General features: G+C 45.7%; 1 protein-coding gene across 1 annotated transcript in view; it reads left to right on the top strand.

Annotated features, from left to right (window-relative positions):
• Positions 1–254: 254 nt before the first annotated feature.
• The window catches only part of btaf1 (BTAF1 RNA polymerase II, B-TFIID transcription factor-associated), a 30,173-nt gene continuing 8,036 nt past the window's right edge, over positions 255–22,391 (top strand). The window contains exons 1-29 of the mRNA XM_056436311.1: positions 255–669; positions 1,917–2,040; positions 2,298–2,412; positions 2,958–3,101; positions 8,421–8,611; positions 9,367–9,500; positions 9,677–9,803; positions 9,872–9,934; positions 10,539–10,628; positions 10,701–10,796; positions 12,383–12,559; positions 13,554–13,694; positions 13,769–13,893; positions 15,548–15,668; positions 15,842–15,946; positions 16,034–16,186; positions 16,718–16,860; positions 16,970–17,144; positions 17,237–17,440; positions 17,707–18,127; positions 18,491–18,675; positions 18,756–18,912; positions 19,050–19,159; positions 19,253–19,454; positions 19,539–19,687; positions 20,444–20,596; positions 20,850–20,971; positions 21,410–21,577; positions 22,291–22,368. Coding sequence (XP_056292286.1) covers positions 620–669; positions 1,917–2,040; positions 2,298–2,412; positions 2,958–3,101; positions 8,421–8,611; positions 9,367–9,500; positions 9,677–9,803; positions 9,872–9,934; positions 10,539–10,628; positions 10,701–10,796; positions 12,383–12,559; positions 13,554–13,694; positions 13,769–13,893; positions 15,548–15,668; positions 15,842–15,946; positions 16,034–16,186; positions 16,718–16,860; positions 16,970–17,144; positions 17,237–17,440; positions 17,707–18,127; positions 18,491–18,675; positions 18,756–18,912; positions 19,050–19,159; positions 19,253–19,454; positions 19,539–19,687; positions 20,444–20,596; positions 20,850–20,971; positions 21,410–21,577; positions 22,291–22,368 — 4,223 coding nt within the window. The 5' untranslated portion in view covers positions 255–619. The remainder of the gene's footprint in view (positions 670–1,916; positions 2,041–2,297; positions 2,413–2,957; positions 3,102–8,420; positions 8,612–9,366; positions 9,501–9,676; positions 9,804–9,871; positions 9,935–10,538; positions 10,629–10,700; positions 10,797–12,382; positions 12,560–13,553; positions 13,695–13,768; positions 13,894–15,547; positions 15,669–15,841; positions 15,947–16,033; positions 16,187–16,717; positions 16,861–16,969; positions 17,145–17,236; positions 17,441–17,706; positions 18,128–18,490; positions 18,676–18,755; positions 18,913–19,049; positions 19,160–19,252; positions 19,455–19,538; positions 19,688–20,443; positions 20,597–20,849; positions 20,972–21,409; positions 21,578–22,290; positions 22,369–22,391) is intronic.

The raw sequence follows: 22,391 nt of genomic DNA, 5'->3' as shown, positions 1-22,391 counted from the left end.
TTGTATACATATATATATATATTATATTATATATTTATATATATATATCATAGATATATATATATATATATATATATATTATATATTAGGACGCAACAATATATCGAATAGTATTGAGAACGATTTTTTCCCTTTCCATTCGTTTCCTCTTTTAACCTGCATTCTGATTGGCTCTCTCAATACGCTGCTAGCCAATCAGCCTCCGCCCGCCGTGGAGGAAGGAATAAATGCAAGATGGCTCCTCATATAAAAACAGTCTTCTGGGTCGCCCTCGGCGCGCTTCAAAATAACTCTTTTTACCTAATTAGGTTGAAATATTTATCCGCGAAGGGTTCCGAGGGGTAACGTCAGCTATAGATTGTTGTGCCTGTGGTATTCGGCGATAGTTCACGGGATAAGATACCGGAGAGACAAGGGGGACAACTTTGTACCCATGAATCGGAGGTGAACTCCGGGGTTCGGGAGTCGGGCCGGTCGGGCGCGCGCGCCGCCTGGGCCTCGGCTAGCTTAGCGGAAGCTGCTAACTAGCTAATGACTTCATCTATCTGCTGTTATCTGCCGCATTGGGAGCCGTTAAACAGCGGGGAGGAGGAACGAGCCACGGTGTACTGCCTGTTGAATGTGGGTGGGAGGAAGGCCGGTTCAAGAAGCGACCATGGCGGTATCGAGGTAAGACTTGTCTGCCTCCGCGGACCCGCTTTTTGTGTTTGTTTTAATCCGTCCAAACCAATTAACGTTCGCGAGCTAACATGCTAATACGCGTTAGCTTTGGATTTGGCCCTGTAGCGGCCGGCTAGCGTTAGCCTGGGAGCTAACGCGGTGTAGCATTATATAGTGCCTGTTCGCGGGCACATAACTCAACGTTTACGTCGGGTAACGATAACATGAAATACAATATATATATTTAAAGTGTTTAAGTGAGTCCTGACGCCCTGTAAACGGTGGTTCTGTTATAAGGCTGTAACGTAATGAGTGAGGTTGGTTTCATGAAGGCCAGTTTAGCGACACCCTAGAGTCCGTTATTGGGGACCTGGAGAGTTCTACTGATAGGGGGTATCGATAAACTTGATCAGGATCACTGTATATAACAAACATGTCGACGTGCAGGTGCCTGCAGCCCGGCCTCGATGCTGAAGTTTGGTTACTTGTTGAATAACCTTATGATTATGCTGCTTCTGTTCCCTCTACAGAGTGTTTGGATGTTTACTATCAGTGGAACCTCTCATGTAGTTTTAATAACGAGCCGCTAAAGACCAGGTTCATTAGACGGGTTACCTGGGGGCAAAGCCACACTGGGGCTGGGCAACATGGGAGGGGTGGAAATCAATATCACAATATTATGGTCCCATTACCTCCCATTGATATTTGCATCATTACACTAGAAGATTTATTTAGACTTTTTAATAATGAATCATATGTTCTGTGACTTAAGTGGGTTAAGGCAAGTAGTAGAATAAACCGCTTCATTCAGATAATTTCATTTTAAAAGCATAAAAAGACAACGCTAAATGCAATATAACAATTAATAAAATGATTTAACCCACGCAAATATTATTAATTACATGCTGATGAATTATCATAAATCACTGATTCAAATTATTTGATATATATTTAGATATATCAAATGTATAACTATATATATATTTGATATATCAAATATATATATATTTGATTCATATATATATAATATATATTTTATGTGTGTGTAGATATATGAATATGTGTATATATGTGTAGATAGATAAAGTAAAGGTCATATCAATGTACACAAATGCAGATTTAGAAGTGATCCTTGCATATGAGAGCACCAGACATTTGAGAAGAGGAACCGCCGTGTTTGTTCAGTGCGGCACATTGTGCACGGCCCGTAAAGTTTCCATTGACTTTTTTAATTTTTTATTGTCGCCCGTCTTCAGACTCGATCGTTTGTTTATCTTGATTGACACCGGGACAACACCAGTGACCAGGAAAGCAGCGGCCCAGCAGCTCGGAGAAGTGGTGAAACTCCACCCACATGAACTCAATACCCTCCTGTCAAAGGTGCGTCTGGTGGCTCACTGTCTTCTTGATCCTCCATAAAATAACGTCATCCGGGGCGTATTTGACTGTCTCTGCACTCAAATGTGTGAAATATTGATCGTTTAAAACAGTAACTGGATGTGCCATCATAGCACCTTGATTGGGTTGTGTATGTTATTCCCACTTTAACCTAACTTCTTCACAAAGGCTGTACACGGCCCAGTTTCTGCTTGCCTTTTTTTACAAGAGACATTTTAAATGTATTTTCTGTCTACCAGATTTTGACCTACCTAAGAAGTCCCAACTGGGACACTCGAATAGCAGCAGGCCAAGCTGTCGAGGCCATCGTAAAGAATATTCCTGAGTGGGACCCGACGCCCAAACCGAAAGAAGGCAAGTGTTTTCTGTCACATTTCAGTGTCCCTAAAGAAATGATTCTCAAATTTCTTCTGTCACGCCCACTTCGGAGGAAGAGAGATGTTCGTGCCCCAACAAAATTGTGACAATGGTGAATGCTGGTCCATGGCAATGGTCCATGCTGAATTATTATTGAAATAACAACGCAATGTGACTCCATCTGTGCTATTTCAAATAATATAATTACTTTGCTATCACCTTTAAATTAAACCAGATTGCTCCTTTAGACCAAAAACTAATACACGTTTTCTCTAACTTATATTAAAATGCAAAAAATAACTTGTCAAAATAAATTGCTTATTGTTGCTGCAATTAACCTGTTTTGCACTTTAAGATGATAACAAAGTGCACCCTGTAAACTAAAACAACAAGTTCAAATATGTGGCAATAAAGAGTTTTCCTGAGTTTTACATTGCATATCTCTTCAAAATATTAATAACGTACAAAAGGCGTAAAATCTGATTCAACAAGTACTTGGAGGGCCCAACGTGCCGCTCTGAGACTCCTGCTTCTTCCCGTAGAGTCCGGTGACGACTCGTCTCCAGACGACTCCTCTTGTGACCGCTTGAGTTTCTACCACTTCGACATCTCCCGCCTCCTCAAGCACGGCGCCTCTCTGCTGGGATCCGCGGGCGCCGAGTTTGAGCTGCAGGATGACGCAACCGGTTAGTAATGGTTCTCGTTTGTTTCCGTCGGAGTGACCCCCAGGCGGCAGCGCTCTGGATTAACATGCAAATGGAGGAAAAGGATCCATTGTTACTGTGTTCACGCTTTATGTTCCGTGACCTGACTTTGAGCTCGTTGGAGTATTTTGAGTCATTACTTTTCTAAATTGCCCTTTTTTGGGATTTACTCTAGTTCCATAAAAGAGGAGCTTCATACCTGAAGGCTCAGTTAGTTCACAGGATAAATGTGGACGGCTTAACCAGAGAATGGACTCTTGTGTTTATTATTTTTCACAAGCAGAACTAAATCGGCGTCTCACGTCCAGCGATATTAAAATCAGAGATCTGAGACGCCACCAAGACGAAGAGCCTTTGAGCAAACGGGCCGACTCGCATCCACAAAACAAATATAGTCTCGAGAGCCCGATATCATCAGAACCCTGAGCCCAACAGTGATAACAAGAGTAGAATAAGCTGAAGGAAGTGGTTTAATAACCACAAAGTCTTTTTCAGTTTTATTTGTATAGCCCAATTTCACAAATTACAAATTTGTCTCGGAGTGCTTTACAATCTGTACACATAGACATCCCTGCCCCAAAACCTCACATCGGACCAGGAAAAACTCCCAAATAACCCTTCAGGGGGAAAAAAAGGGAAGAAACCTGCAGGAGAGCAACAGAGGAGGATCCCTCTCCTAGGATGGACAGATGCAATAGATGTAATGTGTACAGAAGGACAGATTTAGAGTTAAAATACATTCAATGAATATGACAGAGTGTATGAATAGTTCATAGTAGGCATATTCCACGATGGAGACCTCCACGATCCATCAGGCAGATGGCGGTGGGAGGAGGAGTGCGGAGTCTCAACAGTAGGCGGAGTCTCAACAGGACAGTGGCGTAGTCAGGAGCAGGAATTCCACGACCCAGACCTCAATGATCCATCAGGCAGATAGGATCTATGTCGTCTCATAGGGTCCGATGACCCCATGAGACGTGAAGTCAAAAGGACTCCGGGAGAAAGCAGAATTAGTAACGTGTGATTGAGAGATGAAAATTCATCCTTAAGGAGAGAAAAGAGAGGAGATAGGTACTCAGTGCATCCTTAACGTCCCCGGCAGCTATAAGCCTATAGCAGCATATCAAGGGGCTGGACCAGGTGAACCTGATTCAGCCCTAACTATAAGCTCTGTCAAAGAGGAAGGTCTTAAGTCTACTCTTAAACGAGGTGACTGTGTCTGCCTCCCGGACTGAAATTGGAAGCTGGTTCCATAAAGAGGAGCTTGATAACTAAAGGCTCTGGCTCCCATTCTACTTTTAAGACTCTAGGAACTACAAGTAGTCCCGCATTTAGTGAGCGTAGCTCTCTAGTGGGCAATATGGTACTACAAGCTCCTTAAGATATGATGGTGCATCACCAATCAAGGCTTTGTACGTTAAGAGAAGAATTTTAAAAGTGATTCTTGATTTTACTGGGAGCCAGTGCAGAGCAGCTAGTGCAGGAGTGATGTGATCTCTTTTCTTAGTTTTAGTGAGAACACGAGCTGCAGCATTCTGGATCAACTGGAGGGACCTAAGAGACTTATTAGAGCAGCCTGATAATAAGGAGTTGCAGTAATCCAGTCTCGAAGTAACGAACGCGTGAACCAATTTTTCTGCATCTTTTTGAGACAAGATGTGCCTGATTTTTGAAATATTACGTAGATGAAAGAATGCAGTCCTTGAGATTTGCTTTACGTGGGAGTTAAAGGACAAGTCCCGATCAAAGATAACGCCAAGATTCTTTACAGTGGTGTTGGATGCTAGAGCAATGCCGTCTACAGAATCCACATCACCAGATAATTGATCTCTGAGGTGCTCAGGGCCGATTAAAATTACTTCGGTTTTGTCTGAGTTTAACATCAAGAAATTGCAGGTCATCCATGTTTTTATGTCTTTAAGACATGCTTGAATTTTACCGAGTTGGTTGCGCTCCTCTGGTTTTATCGATAAATATAGTTGAGTATCATCTGCATAACAATGAAAGTTTATGGAGTGTTTCCTGATAATATTGCCCAAAGGAAGCATGTATAAGGTAAATAAAATTGGTCCAAGCACAGAACCTTGTGGAACTCCGTGATTAACGTTGGTGGTTATCGAGGCGTCATCGTTTACAAATACAAACTGAGATCGATCTGATAAGTAGGATTTAAACCAAATTAGTGCCGTGCCTGAAATGCCAATCGACTGCCCCAGTCTCTGTAACAGGATGTCATGGTCAATGGTGTCGAATGCAGCACTAAGGTCTAACAAGACCAGGACAGAGAGGAGTCCTTTATCTGCTGCCATTAAGAGGTCATTTGTAATTTTCACCAGTGCCGTCTCGGTGCTGTGGTGTTTTCTAAATCCTGATTGAAATTTCTCAAATAAACTATTATGATGTAGAAAGTCGCACAACTGATTTGCGACCACTTTCTCAAGGATCTTGGAGAGGAAGGGAGGTTAGAGATCGGTCTGTAGTTAGCCAACACCTCTGGATCCAGAGTGGGCTTCTTCAGGAGAGGTTTAATAACAGCCACTTTGAAGGAGTGTGGTACGTGACCTGTTAGCAGAGACACATTGATAATATCTAATAGAGAGCCGCCAATTAAAGGCAAAACGTCTTTAAGCAGCCTCGTCGGGATGGGGTCCAAGAGACAGGTAGACGTGTTCGAAGTAGAAACCGTTGAAGATAATTGGTCACGGTTGATGGGAGAAAAGCCCTCCAAATATACACCAGGGCATACAGCGGTTTCCAAGGCCATTCCACTTGAGGACAGATTGGCAGTGGTTATGGGCAAGAGAATATTAATCTTGTCCCTAATAGTTAAAATCTTTTCATTAAAGAAGTTCATGAAGTCATTACCACTGAGGTTTATAGGAATGCTCGGCTCTGTCAGCCTGGCTACAGTGCTGAAGAGAAACCTGGGGTTGTTTTTATTTTTTTCTATTACTGATGAGTAATAGGCTGCTCTGGCATTACGGAGGGCCTTCTTATATGTTTTAAGACTATCTCGCCAAACTAAGCGGGATTCTTCGAGATTAGTTGAACGCCATATGCGTTCAAGCTTTCGTGACGTTTGCTTCAGTTTGCGGGTCTGAGGGTTATACCAGGGAGCAAACCTCCTCTTCCTCACTGTCTTCTTCTTCAGAGGGCTATCGAGTCCAGTGTCATTCTCAGAGAGCCTATGGCACTGTCAACAAGATGATCAATCTGGGACGGACTAAAGTTAGACCAGGAGTCCTCTGTTATATTGAGACGTGGTATCGAATCAAAAACAGAAGGAATCGCTTCTTTAAATTTAGCTACAGCACTGTCAGTTAGACATCTGGTGTAGAAACTTTTGACTAACGGAGTACACTCCGGTAGTATAAATTCAAAAGTTATGAGGTTGTGGTCTGACAGAAGAGGATTCTGTGGGAAGACCTTCAAATGCTCAATGTCAACGCCATAAGTAAGAACAAGATCAAGCGTGTGGCCAAAGCTGTGAGTGGGTTTCTGTACTCTCTGACAGAAGCCAATCGAGTCCAACAAGGAGATGAATGCAGCACTAAGGCAATCATTATCAACATCCACATGGATATTAAAATCTCCAACAATAATAACTTTATCGGTTTTAAGAACCAAACTTGATATAAATTCTGAGAATTCAGATATAAACTCTGAATATGGACCTGGTGGCCGGTACAGAATCACAAATAGAATTGGCTGTAGTGTTTTCCAGGTTGGATGTGAAAGACTAAGAACAAGGCTTTCAAATGAGGTGTAGTGTAATTTTGGTTGAGGATTAATTAATAGGCTCGATTCAAAGATGGCTGCTACTCCACCTCCTCGACCGGTGCCTCGAGGAATGTGAGTATTAATATGACTTGGAGGAGTCGATTCATTCAGGCAGACATATTCTTCATGGCTCAGCCAGGTTTCAGTTAGGCAACATAAATCAATGTGATTATCTGATATTAGATCATTTAGTAACACAGCTTTAGATGACAGATCGAATATTTAGGAGACCACATTTAATAGACTTATTTTGTTGCACTGCTGAAATAATGGTGTTAACTTGTATAAGGTTATTGTGTACGACTCCTCTTCTGCTTACTTTTAATTTATTTAATTGAAGTGGCCGTGGGACAGACACAGTCTCTACTCTAAAGTCATGGGTGGGTAACTGCTCGAATGGAAGAGCAGAGAAGGGTGTTAAACTACAACTCTGCTCCCGGTTCCTGATCTGAACCCTGGGTTGTCATAGATTAAGTCCGGTGATCAACTTGGTCATATTCGCAGAAATGAGACGCGCTCCGTCCAACGTGGGATGAATGCCGTCTCTCCTCATCAGATCAGGTTTTCCCCAGAAAGTCTTCCAGTTGTCTACGTAGCCCACATTATTCGCTGGGCACCACCTCGACAGCCAGCGGTTGAAAGACGACATTCGGCTAAACAATTCGTCTATCTGCAAATTTGGGAGAGGGCCAGAGAAAATTACGGTGTCCGACAACGTCTTGGCATAAGCACACACCGATTCCACATTAATTTTAGTGAGTTCCGAGCGGCGGGCTCGAGCGCCATTACCACCGGCGTGTATTACAATCTGACTGTATCTCCGCTTATCCTTAGCCAGCAGCTTCAAACAAGACTCCACGTCGCCCGCTCTGGCCCCCGGGAGGCACACGACTCTGGTCCGCGGCTTCGCTATTTTCACGTTCCTGACTATAGAGCTCCCGATAACCAGGGTGTGTTCCTCAGCGGGTGTGTCGCTGAGCAGGGAAAACTGGTTCGAAACGTGAAGTGGTTGGTGCACAGCGAGCTTCTGTGTAGACTTACTACTCCTGCGAACAGTTACCCAACCACCCGGCTGCACGGTTACCGCCGGGGAACAGCTATCAGCTGACTGTAGCTCCGCTACGGGAGAGGGCGGGCTAACTAGCATAGCTGTCTGAGCTTCGATGGCGCGGAGCCGTGCATCTAACCCACTTAGACCTGCCTCCAACCTAGCAAATAAACTACACTTGTTGCATGTATCGTTATCATTAAGGGAGGCAGGGGGATAACTATACATGAGACACACTGAGCAAGAGGGAGCGGGAGGGAGAGAAGAAGAAGTCATGCTCGCTGTTGAGCTGGCAACCAGAGCTTACCGGAAGAGTGAGATGATGCGTTCAGGAGCAGCTGGGAAAATCAGATGATCAGCCAGATGACAAGAATACAACATCTTGGCTCTGTTCCAGACCTTCGTATGAGGAAACTGGACCTCGCTGAGTTCTAGTTGCTCTAGAGTTCCACCCTGTCATTTAACTTCCTCAGGTGAGATTGACCCTAAAGAACGTCTGGCCCGCCAGAGGAAGCTCTTGCAGAAGAAGCTGGGTCTGGACATGGGCGCCGCCATCGGCATCGACACCGAGGAGCTGTTCAACGACGAGGACCTGGACGACAGCGGCGGGCCGCGGGCTCACGGGAGCAAAGCAACCGCCGGGTCCAGCGCCCACAACAACCTGGTGGGTCTCACTCAGCACCCCTCACCTGTTTGAGTGAGGAGGCACGACGAAGTTCAAGATTATCAGACGTGAGGCAGGAAATGGGGAAACTTGTCGCCAAATCAATTAAAAATCAAGAAGATTGCGTCGTCAAATAAATGACTCGTTCCTTTCTCTCGCTGCCTCTTGATTCCTTCCTTGGTATTTGTAATTTTCTTTTCTGCTTCCGGGCCTGCGTGCCTCATCCATTGTGAGGCGCTGCATTCGTGTCAAGTTGATGGAACAGGGTTCACACGGTCATGGAAAACCTAGAATATGTTCATTTACACCGTGTGTATTTATACTGAATGCTTTGGAATTGTCATTTTTAGTTTAAATATGACATTTTATCACTTTTTCATGTCTACACCCGAGATTTAAAAATGTTTGCTCATAGAAATGTAGTGAATAGTCCTGTAAACCCAATGTGTATGAAGCCTGATGGAAGGCAGACGCTCGGTGTGGTTCTACAATATGATGATTTCCTTTTACCGATTGGCCGCTGCTCTTGAACTGGCAGTATGGAGCACGGGGTCTTCATTCTCTGCGGTATAAAATAGCGAACAGGACTTGTACGTGAACTGAGGGGGACTTGTTCGTCTAGAGGAAGCGCCGCTGAGTTTGTGGCGCTTTGAGCCAGAGAATCGATTTATGAAAGAAACGGTCGGTAATCATGTCTCCGGTGTACGTGCGTGTGGAATGGAACCGTAACATGACCCCGTGGTCTTTGTTCTCAGCCCCTTCAGGCCGCCGAATTGATTGACTCTGAGTTCCGGCCCGGCATGAGCAGTCGCCAGAAGAACAAGGCCAAGCGGATGGCCAAGCTGGTGGCCAAGCAGCGGTCCAAAGACATGGAGCCCAATGAAAAGAGGTAGAAGGACCCTCACTGTGTACCTGAAACGTGTCCATCAGAACTCCATGAACATCAACACATATTGAAGGGGTCAACATGTAGTTTACATTTTCATCTTAACAGTTTTGGACCCTCTGTTTTCTTTTAAAGTTTGATGGCTTCTAATAACTTCTAATAACATGATTTACCTAAAGTAACGACAGCTTCGAGGGCGAGCCGGAAGAGAAACGAAGGAAAACCAGCAACGCTGTCGCCGACCAGGCGACGGAGAGCAAAGCCTCGACGGACAACGTCCCTGAAGGCAGCGGCGTTTTAGAGGAGGTGAGGAATCCCCCCAAAACACGTCCTGGGCTCTGGCGTCGTGTGGCTGACGCTGTGTCTGTGTGCAGGAGTGGCCTCTGGAGAGCTTCTGCGAGGAGCTCTGCAACGACCTCTTCGATCCGTCGTGGGAGGTAAGAACAAAAGGCCTCTTCACGTCGTCGTTGGTTCTGACGCACGGGCTTCCTACGGTCATGGAAAACCTGGAAACGTCCTGGCATTTTAAAATGGTTATTTCCACGCCCGGGGAAGAGAAAAATGTGCATTTCCACTGAGTTTAAAAAAATAATTAATATGCTTTTAAAAGTAAGACGCTCTAAATATAAGCCGCCGTACGCTCTTTCATACTCACACATTGTTCCACGCTGCAAGTGAACACACCGTAACTTAAAATACACGCACGTTTATCCTTTTATTTCAACTATTGTCTCATTCATTTGAGTCATTTAAAGTTCTCTATACTTTGGAATTCTCTTTGTTAGTTTAAATACGAAATTCTATCACTTTTTCATATATACACCTTGATTTTACAAAATGTTTGGTCATGGACATTTGGTTTAAAGTCCTGGACACCCATTGGTCCCCACGTGGATGACCCCTGTTAATTGGTCCCCATGTGGGTGACCCCTGTTAATTGGTCCCCATGTGGGTGACCCCTGTTCATTGGTCCCCACGTGGGTGACCCCACAGGTGACTCGTGCACGATGAATATAAACAAGTTGAAACCGTTGTTTCCAGATCCGTCACGGTGCAGGCACGGGTCTTAGAGAAATCCTCAAGTCCCAGGGCGCCGGGGGCGGGAAGCTGGCGGGCAGCACGGCGGCGCAGGTACGGCTCGGCTTCTTCCTCGGCTCGGCGTCGACTCGAGAGTCGTGACTCAAACTTTGTGCTCCGCCGTAGATGTCGCGGCAGCACCAGGAGTGGATCGAGGACGTGGTCATCCGGCTGCTCTGCGTCTTCGCTCTGGACCGCTTCGGAGACTTCGTGTCGGACGAGGTGGGTCTTTGGTTCTTCTGCGAGACCGCCAGTGTGTCACCGATCGGGATGTTCTGCATTCAGGATTACAGGGTTCATGGAACACATGGGAAAAGTCGGGGCATTTTTAAATGGTTATTTCAAGGCCTGGAAAAGTCCTTGGAAGCAAAAAAAATCCCCAAAGTTCTGGAAAATCAATTTTGATATATTCATTTACACTGAATTTTAAATAATGAGTGTTTTTAAAAGAAAGACGGTCAAAATATAATCCGGCATACGCTCCTTCATACATCAATAGTTTGATTAAAAGAATAAACATTTATATAAATTAGTGCTGTGAAAAATAACGCGTTAATTCAATTACAGGTTTAACTAGTTATATTTTTTTAACGCATGCGCAGAATGAGCTTCCAATCCGTCTGTTGTTGGTCGTCGGGACGAAAAAAAAGTCACTTGCAAAATGAGCTTCCAATACACCACTTCAATCTGAACTCTGTCCGCTCTCATGCAGACGGTCTGTTCATCGGTAATGATCCTTCCGCAGGTTCACCGACGGAAGCCTTGTTACGACTTTTACTTCCTGTAGATCAGGGTCTCAACACGTCGATCGCGACCTGCCAGTCGATCGCGGCGTAGTGTCGGTAGATCGCATGACATTAAAGAGATTGGCCCGCCCCCTGACATGTTCTCTAGAGCACGTCTTTGTTCTTTTATTAAACTAAACGTCTGTTGATCGTATCTCCACAGCAGCATGTCATTTCTGTCTCTTCGCGTTGCGTTAACCGAGCAAAAAAAAGTCACTTGTCAATCTGTCCACCTGTCCGGGCCGGTGAGGTTTCAGCTTTGCAGCGGTGTCCCCGCCGTCCCTTTCATCACGGCCCAGTTCATGAAGAAAACCCACACAGTCAGTTTGCCTCAGCAGCTGCTAGAGGAAGACTAGAGGCCTTTAGATTGTATCATGGTGGAGTTAATGGTTGACAAACAAGAGAAAAATGTTCTGTTTAACCCTCCTGTTACCTTTACATTTACTAACATATTTTACCCTCGGGGTCAATTTGACCCCAGCAATTAAAACCTCCAGAAAATTATTAGAATTAATATTGCTTCCCAAGTTTAAGTGTGAGGTACTTAAGTTTGTTTGTTGACTACCTAAATAGCCCTTTAAATAAATAAAAAAGTTGATATTTCTTATATGTTTGACACAGTGAAAAACAGCCTGGGGTCAAATTGACCCCAAAGAACACCGACATTAAACATTGAATGGGGTCAAATTGACCCGAAAGGTAACAGGAGGGTTAAACATTCTGTTTAGGATGAAGATGTATTAATGTTCCATATGGAAGAAAACTGCTAAATAACTGCTGAGTTGCAGCACCATTGTATAGAAGAATGTATAAATGTATATATCCGTCTTGTGTCATAAATCTCTATGTTCTCACAAAATATACCGAGAATATCGGTAATATGTGATTAATCATGATTAATCCACAAAAACCTGTGATTAACCCGATTAAAAATTTTAATCGTTTCACAGCCCTAATATAAATGTTTATTTATGCCGTCTCTTTCCCCGTCTCGTCTACCCGACACCTCCCTCCCTCTGCCAGGTGGTGGCGCCAGTGAGGGAGACGTGCGCCCAGACGCTCGGCGTGGCTCTTCGCCACATGAACGAAACCGGCATTTCCATGATAGTCGATGTCCTGCTGAAGCTTTTACAAGAAGACCAGTGGGAGGTCCGTCACGGGGGCCTCCTCGGGATCAAGTACGCCCTGGCCGTCCGACAGGTACCACGCATGTGTGTGTGTGTGTGTGTAGATATTGAATAAACACACGAGGGCAAAACTGACCCTAAGAAATATAATGTTGCCCCTGATATAACTAGGAGGGACAAAAAAATGCCCCATAACTCTGATAACGTAATCGCTCGTGTGTGTGTGTGTGTGTGTGTCGTCTGTTTCCTGTACTAGGTAGGTACACACAAAAAATAATAAATATAATTTTTCATTATAAAAAACAAAGAAACAAGTTATAATTGCTAATAGTAGTTTAAAAAAAATGTAATGCCAATAAAAATGTAAAAACAATAAATAACTATAAAGAAATAAGAATAACATTGAATATGATCGTCTGATTTGTTTTCTGTTAAAAAAAAATCTAAGAAAACAGTTTGAATCTGAAGACTACTGCCTAATAATCTTATTATTTTCTAATAGTCTTATTATTGCCTAATATCTTATTGTCTAATAATAATAATATACACTTTTATTAATCCCCAAGGGGAAATTAGTTCTCTGCATTTAACCCATCCTTAGTTATTAAGGAGCAGTGGGCTGCAGTGATGCGCCCGGGAAGCAACTGGGGGTTCAGTGCCTTGCTCAAGGACACTTCGACTTGCAACTAATGGGGAGAGCGGGGATCGAACCCACAACCTTGCGGTTGCAGGACGGCCCTCTTACCCCACTGAGCTACAGCCGCCCCGTCAAAATTATAGTCTTATTTTTGCCTAATAGTCTTACTGCCTAATAGTCTTATTACTGCCTAATAGTCTTATTATTGTCTAATAGTTTTATTGTTGCCATGTTTTTGACAATTGCTCCTATCCTGTGAGCCTAAATAAGTACAAAGGTTACATGTTATTTCATAAGTTTCCAAAAAATTACCCCCATTTTCAGTCAATTTCCCCCTAAATAACATGTACATGTCCTCCCCTGTCTGGATCCATACCTGATGGTACAGGTGTGATCATGAATCCTCTTCCTCCTTTGTGCTCTTCCTCAGGACCTGATCTCGGTCTTCCTGCCCCGGGTGCTCCCGGCCATCACGGTGGGCCTCCAGGACCTGGACGACGACGTCAGGGCCGTGGCGGCCGCCTCCCTCATCCCGGTGGTGGAGGGCTTGATGCAGCTGCTGCCTCATAAGGTCAGAGAGGAAATGGCAACTTTAGTTTTCATGAATAATATCAACAGTTTCTTGATGTAGATTCTCTGTCTCAGATCCCCTTCATCGTGAACACGCTGTGGGACGCTCTGTTGGACCTGGACGACCTCACGGCGTCCACCAACAGCATCATGACGCTGCTCTCCTCGCTGCTCACCTACACGCAGGTCCGCCAGAGCAGGTCGGTGTCATCCGGCTGCTGCCAGAAACCAGAGCTCACTTTCCTAATGTTTCAATGGACAAATGAGGCTTTTTTTGTCTATGGATTTAAATTTAAATTCATATATATATATATTTATATACACATAAACTCTCTATTTATATATATTATATTTATATATGAAATCTCTATTTATATATATATATAATCTCTTTATATATATATATATATAATAATCTCTATTTATATATACAGGACTGTCTCAGAAAATTAGAATATTGTGATGAAGTTCTTTATTTTCTGTAATGCAATTAAAAAAACAAAAATGTCATGCATTCTGGATTCATTACAAATCAACTGAAATATTGCAAGCCTTTTATTCTGATTTATTGCTGATTATGGCTTACAGCTTAAGAAAACTCAAATATCCTAAATCTAAATATTAGAATATCATGAAAAAGTATACTAGTAGGGTATTAAACAAATCACTTGAATTGTCTAATTAACTCGAAACACCTGCAAGGGTTTCCTGAGCCTTGACAAACACTCAGCTGTTATAAATCTTTTTTTTTACTTGGTCTGAGGAAATATTAAAATTTTATGAGATAGGATTTTAGAGTTTTCTTAAGCTGTAAGCCATAATCAGCAATATAAAAAAAAATAAAAGGCTTGCAATATTTCAGTTGATTTGTAATGAATCCAGAATGCATGACATTTTTGTTTTTTTAATTGCATTACAGAAAATAAAGAACTTCATCACAATATTCTAATTTTCTGAGACAGTCCTGTATATATACACACTACCGTTCAAAAGTTTGGGGTCACTTAGAAATGTCTTTATTCTTCAAAGAAAACCACTGTTTTTTCAATAAAGATAACATTAATCAAAAATACCCTCTATACATTGTTAATGTGGTAAATAACTATTCTAGGTGGAAACGTCTGGTTTCTATTGAAATATCTCCAGAGGTGTATAGAGGCCCATTTCCATCAACTATCACTCCAGTGTTCTAATGGTACATTGTGTTTGCTAATCGCCTTAGAAGACTAATGTCTGATTAGAAAACCCTTGTGCAATTATGTTAGCACAGCTGAAAACAGTTATGCTGGTGATATAAGCTATACAACTGGCCTTCCTTTGAGCTTAAAGTTTGAAGAACAAAATTAATACTTCAAATATTAATCATTATTTCTAACCTTGTCAATGTCTTGACTATATTTTCTATTCAATTTTCAATTCATTTGATAAATAAAAGTGAGTTTTCATGGAAGACACAATTGTCTGGATGACCCCAAACTTTTGAACGGTAGTGTATATATATATAAAAGTTTGGGGTCACCCAGACAATTTGGTGTTTTCCATGAAAGCTCACACTATATTTTATATTAATTTAATAAATAACAGTCGAGACATTGACGAGGTTAGAAATACTGATATTTGTGACCCGGCTCGCCGATCGTCTTTAAGGCAAAGTGTCCCCGCTGTGTGCCAAGAGGTTGGCTGAACTTCACATAACACGCCCAACGCTGAGCAAACCTTCTTTAGATGGCCACTCCCTCTTTAAAAGTCTAGACGGAGGTTTAGTGTATACGCTTTGAAACGAGGAGGTACAATTCAAGGTTGTTTTTTGGTTCTCTCAAATGACGGCCCTGCATGGCCCTTCTTGTTTCTCAGCATGCAGCAGTCACTCACCGTCCTGGTCCCTCGGGTTTGGCCGTTCTTGAGACACACCATATTGTCAGTGAGGAGGGCGGCGCTGGAAACACTCTTCACGCTGCTGTCCAAGGCCGACGAGGTAAAGCTGAGCAACGGCAACGAGATATTAAATATCTGGCAGATTACTCATAAATATCCTGCATGACTTAACTATCAAATTCATGCTTCTCCATGTCTGTGTCCAAATAGCCAGTATTACTGTTTATCTGTGAATGCTGGGTATCTTTTGTATTTTTTGGGGTGGTTCTTCAGAGCTGTGCAATGTGGATCAACCCCATCCTGCAAGAGATGCTGCGGCACATCTTCCAGTCCTGCATTCTGGAGAGCAACGAGGAAATCCTGGAGCTCATTCAAAGGGTACGCACCCACACCTCCAGGCTAACGCGACAGGGAACTGTCTGTCTTACTTCCCCTCTTTCATATGGATGATGTTTTTGTGCACAGGTGTGGATGGAGCTGCTGTCTCGAGCCCCGCAGCAGTACGTGGTGGCGGCCAGCTGCCCGTGGATGGGCGCCTGGCTCTGCCTCATGATGCAGGCCTCGCAGATTCCCATAGACGTCAACATGCTCCTGGAAGTGAAGGCTCGCTGCTGCAAGGTGCGACACGTTCTGCCTTCTTACCTACACGAGACTGAAGAGTTGGACCTGCCGTGTGATCCTCCGCTGTGCAGCCGCTTGGTCATCGGATGCAAACTGATGAGAGCGAACTCCGCTAATCTGGAGCAATCTCACTATTCCTGACCTCTTGAAGTCTTTCTGATGGAGTAAATATATGTATGTGTCCTTTACCATGCAACGATCTGAGGGGTCAAAATAAAGGAAAATGTGTGTTATAACGTCAGGGTGACATAACTCGGGGTGACAGGTTCATGCAAATAACTCGTCTGGAGGAGGAGCTTCAGTCTGGGGGAGGAAGTAGAACTTTAACACCACGCTCCGGGTATGAATTTAGGAATGGGAACCGCTTTAATTTTCATGCAGAAACAATACATGTATGCATGTGCACGTATATTTCTATCCACCTCAAGAAGGACGTTTAATTTAGTGCTTCTTACTTTGCATGACATGTGTGTTTACGTCCACTTTCTGTAATGCAATGAACTGAAATGACTTATGTTGCTGCAACAGGATAAGGCCGGTGCGAAGGCCCGTCAGGGGACCATCCAGGTGAAGGAAGTCACTCAGGAGTACATCGCCGGAGCAGAGACGGTGACCGACGACCCGCTCACCAGGGACTACGTGGTCATCCGGTCTCGCCTCATGGCTGCCAAGTAAGTTTTGTTGCATGCGAGAGCTAAAACGTTCTCCGTCCTGATTTTGAGGTGCGCTTGTGGCTTCCTCTCAAGTAGTTTGACTCTGACTCTCGTGTCTCTAAACCAGACTGCTGGGCGCTCTGTGTCGGTGCATCTGCGACCCTCAGCTCAACGCTGCGTCTCAGGAGATCCGCCCGGCCGAGTCTCTGGGCCAGCTGCTTCTCTTCCACCTCAACTCCAAGTCCGCCCTGCAGCGCATCGCCGTGGCTCTGGTGCTCTGCGAGTGGGCCGCGATGCGGAAGGTGAGCCGGCTCGAGGCACTCGCGTTTGTTATCGTGGTTTTTTTGGGACGTGGGACGCGGAGCGACTGACGTTCCCGACCTCTCCCCTTCAGGACTGCCAGGTGGTGTCGCTGATGGTGCAGCCTCGCCTTCTGGCCATTCTGTCGGAGCACCTGTACTACGACGAGATCGCCATCCCCTTCACGCGCATGCAGAACGAGTGCAAGCAGCTCATCGCGCTGCTGGCCGACGCCCAAATCGACCTGCAGGACCGCCTCAACTGCAGCGTGTTCACGATCGATCAGGCCAACGATCTGGTAGGTGCAGAAAACTCATCGGAAACCTCATGAATCAAATCATAGGTTTTAGAATGAGATCATCAAAGAAACATGACTCAAAACTAGTTTACACTGACGCCCGACATTTCAAGGTGTCTGTCTTTATTATTATGCCGAGTGGTTTGTCCCCACGTCATCCAGCTATAATTGGGTTTCTCTCCAGGTCTTTATTTCCTGACCCAACGGCTTCAATCTCATCTTCAAAGGTCAATGGATTCACGGTCTCCCTCCTTCTTGTTCCCTAGGTAACCACCATCTTCACGGAGTCGACGGCCGGTCTGAACGTGAACTCCGCCCAGTTCCAGGCGCTGGATGGCAAGCGGCAGCAGGCCCAGGCGACGGTGACGGAGACCGACATGGACTGGCAGCAGCTGCACCTGCGCGTCCACATGGTCACGGCGTGCGCCGTCATCAACCTGCAGGCGCTTCCTGAGAAGCTCAACCCGCTGGTCCGGCCCCTGATGGAGACGGTGAAGCGGGAGGAGAACACCCTCATCCAGGGCTACGCCGCGTCCTTCATCGCCAAGCTGCTGCAGCAGTGCGCCGGACGCTCGCCGTGCCCCAACCACAAGATCCTTAAGAACCTGTGTGCCTCGGCCTGCATCGACTCCGCGGTCACGCCCTCGGCCGCCTGCCCCGTCCCCCCCACGCTGGACAACGCCAAAGGTCAAAGCGGCGGGCGAATTGTTTTACGCCTACCAACAAAAGATTCAAAAGTTCATTAACTTTTAGTCATTCTACTGACAAGACAGTCGAGTGTAGTTGAATTTATAAAGGGCTCATTTCTTAAGTGGAATATAGTCTCAAGAAAATACAAAATGCAAGTGTCCTTACAAAAATAATGTGCATTTAAATGAACCATAGTGGTGTCATTGGCAGTGTGCTTCTCTATCAATGTGCGACGCTATTGGTCGAAAACAAGGACGTGATGCATCATCAGTAAAGAGAGGGGGGGGGGGGGGAGAAGAGAGACAATGACATGTCTTTGTCTGACTATAATCTTTCACTCCTTCGTATTCACCCCTGCAGGCAGTGGGCTGGAGAAAGATTGCACTTATCACATGGTCAACAAAACCCGCGGCATCATCACCCTGTACCTCCACCAGAGGGCAGCGTTTGCCATCACCAGTAAGAGGGGCCCGGCCCCTAAAGCCCCCAAGAACCTCACCACGGAGCTCCCTCCCGGCAGCACCATCTGCATCGACAACGACGAGGTACAGGGAGGCGAATGGCGTAGATTTAGATAAACGGGTCCCTTACCCTGATTTATATTCTGTATTTATTCTTCTTTTAGAGCAAGAAGCCGTTTCTCATCCAGAGGCGAGGAGCAGAGTTCTCCCTGACGACCGTTGCCAAGCACTTCGGCGCAGACTTCGCCACGTCTCTGCCGTACTTATGGGAGAACACGGTGGGGCCGCTGAGGATGGTGGTGACTGGAGATCATCAGATTGGTGCGTTGATGGGGTTGATCTTTAATCTCGGATGGACGGCTTTTATTTATTACAAGTATTTATGCCTTCTGACGTTCTCTGATGAGTCGTCCAGTGTTTCCGTCCTCTGATCCCGGCGTGTCTGTTGGCTGCTCCAGACGGGCAGCTCCAGCTGGAGAGGGGAGACGCTGCAGCTCAGGAGCTGGTCAACTCCCTACAGGTGCTGGAGGTCATGGCCGGGGCCATGGCGGCTGAGCTCAAGCCTCTGGTAAAGTTAACGTGAAAGTATTGGAAACTTCTTTGGCACAGATGCCGGATATTTCAAATTGTTGAATGTCTTTTCTTTCTTTTTGCCCTCTAGCTGCTCGAGCACCTCCCCCATCTGTTCACCTGCCTGCAGCACCCGTACACCGCGGTGCGCCACATGGCCGCCCGCTGCGTCGGCGTGCTCAGCAAGATCGCCATGCTGGAGACCATGACCGGCTTCCTCGAGTGCGTCCTCCCCTGGTTGGCCGCCATCGACGACTGCACCAAACAGGAGGGAGCCATCGAGGCGTTGGCCTGTATCCACCGCACAATGGAAACGTGTCGCTGCCGTGTCCCCCCCCCCCCCCCTCACAGTAGCATCCTTGACTAGCGCGTCTCAGGCATCATGGAGCAGCTGGACGTGGACATCGTGCCCTACATCGTGCTGCTCGTGGTGCCGGTGCTCGGCCGCATGAGCGACCCCAGCGACAGCATCCGCTTCATGGCCACGCAGTGCTTCGCCACGCTCATCCGCCTGCTGCCCCTCGAGGTACGAGCCCGCCGGCTGTTACACTCACGGCTAGGGACGGGTAAACCGGGGCTTTTAAAACGATACAGGTGCCTGAACCGATACTTTAAAATGAAGAAGAAGAAAACCACGCTTGAGAATGAGGCCATTAAAAACCTCTCCGGCCAGATTCCCTGTAGAAGCCGTTCTCGTGGAGCACCTACAAAGAACGGATATCAGACGGTCGCGCTAGCTCGCAGCTAGCTTACACATGGTCATAATTCAATTCAATTCAGTTTATTTGTATAGCCCAATTTCACAAATTACAAATTTGCAGGGTTCGTACGGTCATGGAAAACCTGGAAAAGCCATGGGATTTGAAAATGGTCATTTACAGGCCTGGAAGAGTCATGGAAAAAACTTAAATCATAAAAGTCATGGAAATGAGTTATAATCAGATGTTCATTTACGCCGAGTTTGAAATAATTAAGATGTATTTTAAAGAAAGTCGCTCCAAAAACGCACAACATTTTCTAAATTGTTCATGTTTATACCGAGTTTTCAGTTTGGTCGTGGAAATTTGGTTGAAAGTCATGAAAAAGTCATGGAAAAATCCTGGAAATCCATGCGTAAGAACCCTGATAACGGCTCATTTATTATTTGTTGGCCTTCTTGCATCAACGTCCCGGTACTAATCTGAGTTCCGGCTGCGCTGGTCATCACCGGTCTCTCCATATTGTCACTGGTTTTCAGTCCCCAACCCCATCCGCTCCGTTTCCTCCCTCTGTCCTCCGCCAGGCCGGCATACCGGACCCCCCCGCCATGTCCGCCGACCTGATCCGCCAGAAGGCCAGAGAACGCCACTTCCTGGAGCAACTGCTAGACGGCAGGAAACTGGAGAACTACAAGATCCCCGTTCCCATTAAGGCCGAGCTCAGGAAGTACCAGCAGGTGGGTGCCGAGCCTCTGCAGAGGAATGATCAAAACCTCCTGGGGTACGCTAGAGTTTTGTGTTTCTTCACCTCGAGTCGGGATGAGGTCTAACTCTGCTGACCAGCGGTAACTTCAGAGCAGTGGGCTGGAGGCGTGTTCCTTCTGGAACCAGCAGCAGAACGACGGTGGCGACCGCTTTGACGCGGCGCCGCCGTGTCCTCGGCCCGGCAGCTCGCCGCGTATCTCAGTGCGTGTCTTTGTCGCCGGGCAGGACGGAGTGAACTGGCTGTCCTTCCTCAACAAGTACAAGCTGCACGGCATCCTGTGTGACGACATGGGCCTCGGCAAGACGCTGCAGTCCATCTGCATCCTGGCAGGAGACTACTACCTCAGGTATGCTTCACCTTCATCGACACTCGCATGATTTATATATCGTTGGATATGAATCTAAATCCATGTTGTCGCTTTTTAAGCAGTTGTTTATATGCTGATGTGTGTGATCATGGTCAAAAATTAATATACTACTATATAGTATATGCTCTATTATATCCCAAAGTATGGATCTAGGTCATCTCGATAAAAGGGAATTAAGGCTTGCTTTGTTTTGTGATTATTTAAATTGATGTAAACTATTCATGTCAGCTTGAGGCTGAGTGTCTGTCGGTCGTCTGCATGAAGACATGAAGGTGTGTTGAGCTTAAAGGTCTTTGTTTGATATGGTATTAATCTCCTCTGAGTCTGCCACCTGCTGTGAAACAATGCACAAAGCTTTTAATTTGTTTTCCCGTGCAAGTAAATCTACTGTGTCTTTGTGTGTGTCTGCGTGTTCAGGGCTCAGGAATATGCCCGGACCAAGGCCCCGGACAGCAGCCCGCTGCCCTCCCTGGTGCTGTGTCCGCCCACGCTCACCGGCCACTGGGTGGACGAGGTGGCCAAGTTCTGCACCAAAGAGTTCCTCAACCCGCTGCACTACACCGGGCCGCCCACGGAGCGCATGAGGTGAGGGGGAGGAGGTCTGGAGGGCTTCACACCTTCAGGATTAGAGGAAGAGGAGGAGGAGGAGGTCTTCACACCTTCAGGATTAGAGTAAGAGGAGGAGGTCTTCACACCTTCAGGATGAGAGTTAGAGGAGGAGGTCTTCACACCTTCAGGATGAGAGTTAGAGGAGGAGGTCTTCACACCTTCAGGATGAGAGTTAGAGGAGGAGGAGGAGGTCTTCACACCTTCAGGATGAGAGTTAGAGGAGGAGGAGGTCTTCACACCTTCAGGATGAGAGTTAGAGGAGGAGGAGGTCTTCACACCTTCAGGATGAGAGTTAGAGGATGAGGTCTTCACACCTTCAGGATGAGAGTTAGAGGAGGAGGTCTTCACACCTTCAGGATGAGAGTTAGAGGAGGAGGAGGAGGAGGAAGAGGAGGAGGTCTTCACACCTTCAGGATGAGAGTTAGAGGAGGAGGAGGAGGTCTTCACACCTTCAGGATGAGAGTTGGAGGAGGAGGTCTGGAGGGCTTCACACCTTCAGGATTAGGAGGACGACTAGATTCATTATGAGCTAAATGTAAAATACAGGAACTAACTATTAGTTTAACTGTATTAGTTACTTAACTGTATATTACAGTTAAGTAACTAGTATACAGTAACTGACTGTATACAGTACATATTGTCTTGTTTACATTGTACTAATTGAACCTAAACCAACATTTTGTTTTCAGGCTGCAGCAGCAAGTGAAGAAACACAACCTGGTGGTGGCGTCATACGACGTCGTCCGGAACGACATCGACTTCTTTAGGTGCTACAATTAAAAACCTTTTG

The sequence above is a fragment of the Pseudoliparis swirei genome, chromosome 17, assembly GCF_029220125.1.
Source record: "Pseudoliparis swirei isolate HS2019 ecotype Mariana Trench chromosome 17, NWPU_hadal_v1, whole genome shotgun sequence".
NCBI lineage: Eukaryota > Metazoa > Chordata > Actinopteri > Perciformes > Liparidae > Pseudoliparis > Pseudoliparis swirei.
This window is presented reverse-complemented; position numbering and strand designations above follow the sequence as displayed.